Below are 1,829 nucleotides of genomic sequence, written 5' to 3'. Positions count from 1 at the left end.
TCTGTCTGTCTATCTATCTATCTATCTATCTATCTGTCAGTCTGTCTTCTATCTATCTATCTATCTATCTATCTATATCTATCTCAGTCTGTCTGTCTGTCTATCTATCTATCTATATCTATCTATCATCTATCTATCTATCTATATCTATCTATCTATCTATTTATCCGCACTCACACACTCATACACACACACCAAACACCCAGACAAATATATATATATATATATATATATATGCATGAAGAGTAAAGAAGGAAAGACAATTATGCTAGTGCTTAGAAACAAATGGATGAATATTCGTATTCGTGTGTGCGTGTTTGTGTGCCTACGCTTGTATGTGTGTGTGTGTGTGTATGTGTGTCTATGCATACATGTATGTGTATACAATACGTATACGTGTATCTGCTTTTGTACGCATGTGTGTACCAATATTTATTTGTTTATTCTAATTCGTGTTAAAGTCGTATATGACGATCACATTCTTAGATGTTTTCATTATTCTCCGATCATCAAACAGTATACTGTATATTTTCCCTCCTTTCTCTCCTTTAAGCGAATCGACTGTGCGGGATCTGAAAATATAATGAACATATTATTGACAAATGTCAATCCATAACAATTTAACAAGAGGCTTATATTACAATGGAAACTCATATCTTCTGCATCAGTCAATCTATAGTGTTGGATTGAATTTCCCTTTCAAGGAATGAAAATTAATTCACACCCGACCAGCAGTTATTGAAACTTTGCAATGGTCTTTATCTTTTATCTTTTAGTAGTTTCAATTATTAGACTGCAGCCATGCTGGAATACCGCCTTGAAGGGGTTATCGAACAAATCAACCCCAGCACTTTCTTTCCTTTCTTTTTCCTAAGCCTAGTTTTTATTCTATCGGCCTCTTTTACCAAACCTCTAAGTTACGGGGATGTAGTAAAGAAACCAAAAGTCGGTTGTCAAGTGGTGGTGGTAGTATGATAAACATAAACACAAAAACTAGCATACAAGAGTAGATCCCCTTCGGTTATGAATAACCGTGGGATTGCACCTAGAAAATTACCCTCTCAGGCACAAATCCGGGCAAGGTTGTTTATTGAAGGCCAGCAGTCACCCATGCATACCAGCCTCCCCTCTCCACACCACTGATGTTATCCAAGAGAAAGGCAAAGGCCGATACAGCTTGGCACCACTGATATCGCAACTCATTTCTACAGCTGAGTTAACTAGAGCAACGTGAAATAAAGTGTCTTGCTCAAGAACACAACACGCAGCCCGGTCCGGGAATCGAACTCACAACCACACGATCGTAAGCTTGACGCACTAACCACTGAGCCATGCGCCTTCACTAGCACACACACACACACACACACACACACACACACACACACACACACACACACACACATATATATACAGGGTGCATAAGGTATTTGATGACATACCTTTTGGGGTCATTGCTGCGTTATTTGCAAACTCTATATAATATTTGTGTCAGAAAATAATAATGGCAGTCCCCCAGCTTACTTAAGAAATGAAGAACCATGCTGCTATTGTGATTATAAAGGCTGAGCATTGCGATTTAGAAATATCTCGATTTTTAAAAGTTGCCTGATCTTTCGTCTACAAAGTTTGCAAGGAGCTAGAGACTGAAGATGGTATCAAAGCATAAAAAGCATTCTAAATACTCTGAAATCATCAGAACACCTGAATTTATCCAGCAAGTCCGACAGACTATTGATTACAATGCCAGAAAGTCCATGGGGTCAATTTCAAAAGATCTCTCAGTATCAGAAGGAACAGTCACAAATGTTGTCCATGAAGACAACAGATAT

General features: G+C 38.2%; 1 protein-coding gene across 1 annotated transcript in view; it reads right to left on the bottom strand.

Moving 5' to 3' along the window:
- Window positions 1-445: 445 nt before the first annotated feature.
- The window catches only part of LOC118762219 (F-box/WD repeat-containing protein 7-like), a 281,314-nt gene continuing 279,930 nt past the window's right edge, over window positions 446-1,829 (bottom strand). The window contains exon 11 of the mRNA XM_036500763.1: window positions 446-572. Coding sequence (XP_036356656.1) covers window positions 446-572 — 127 coding nt within the window. The remainder of the gene's footprint in view (window positions 573-1,829) is intronic.

The sequence above is a fragment of the Octopus sinensis genome, linkage group LG2 (assembly GCF_006345805.1).
Source record: "Octopus sinensis linkage group LG2, ASM634580v1, whole genome shotgun sequence".
NCBI lineage: Eukaryota > Metazoa > Mollusca > Cephalopoda > Octopoda > Octopodidae > Octopus > Octopus sinensis.
Note: the sequence above shows the minus strand (reverse complement) of the source record. Positions and strands in the feature narration are given on the sequence as shown.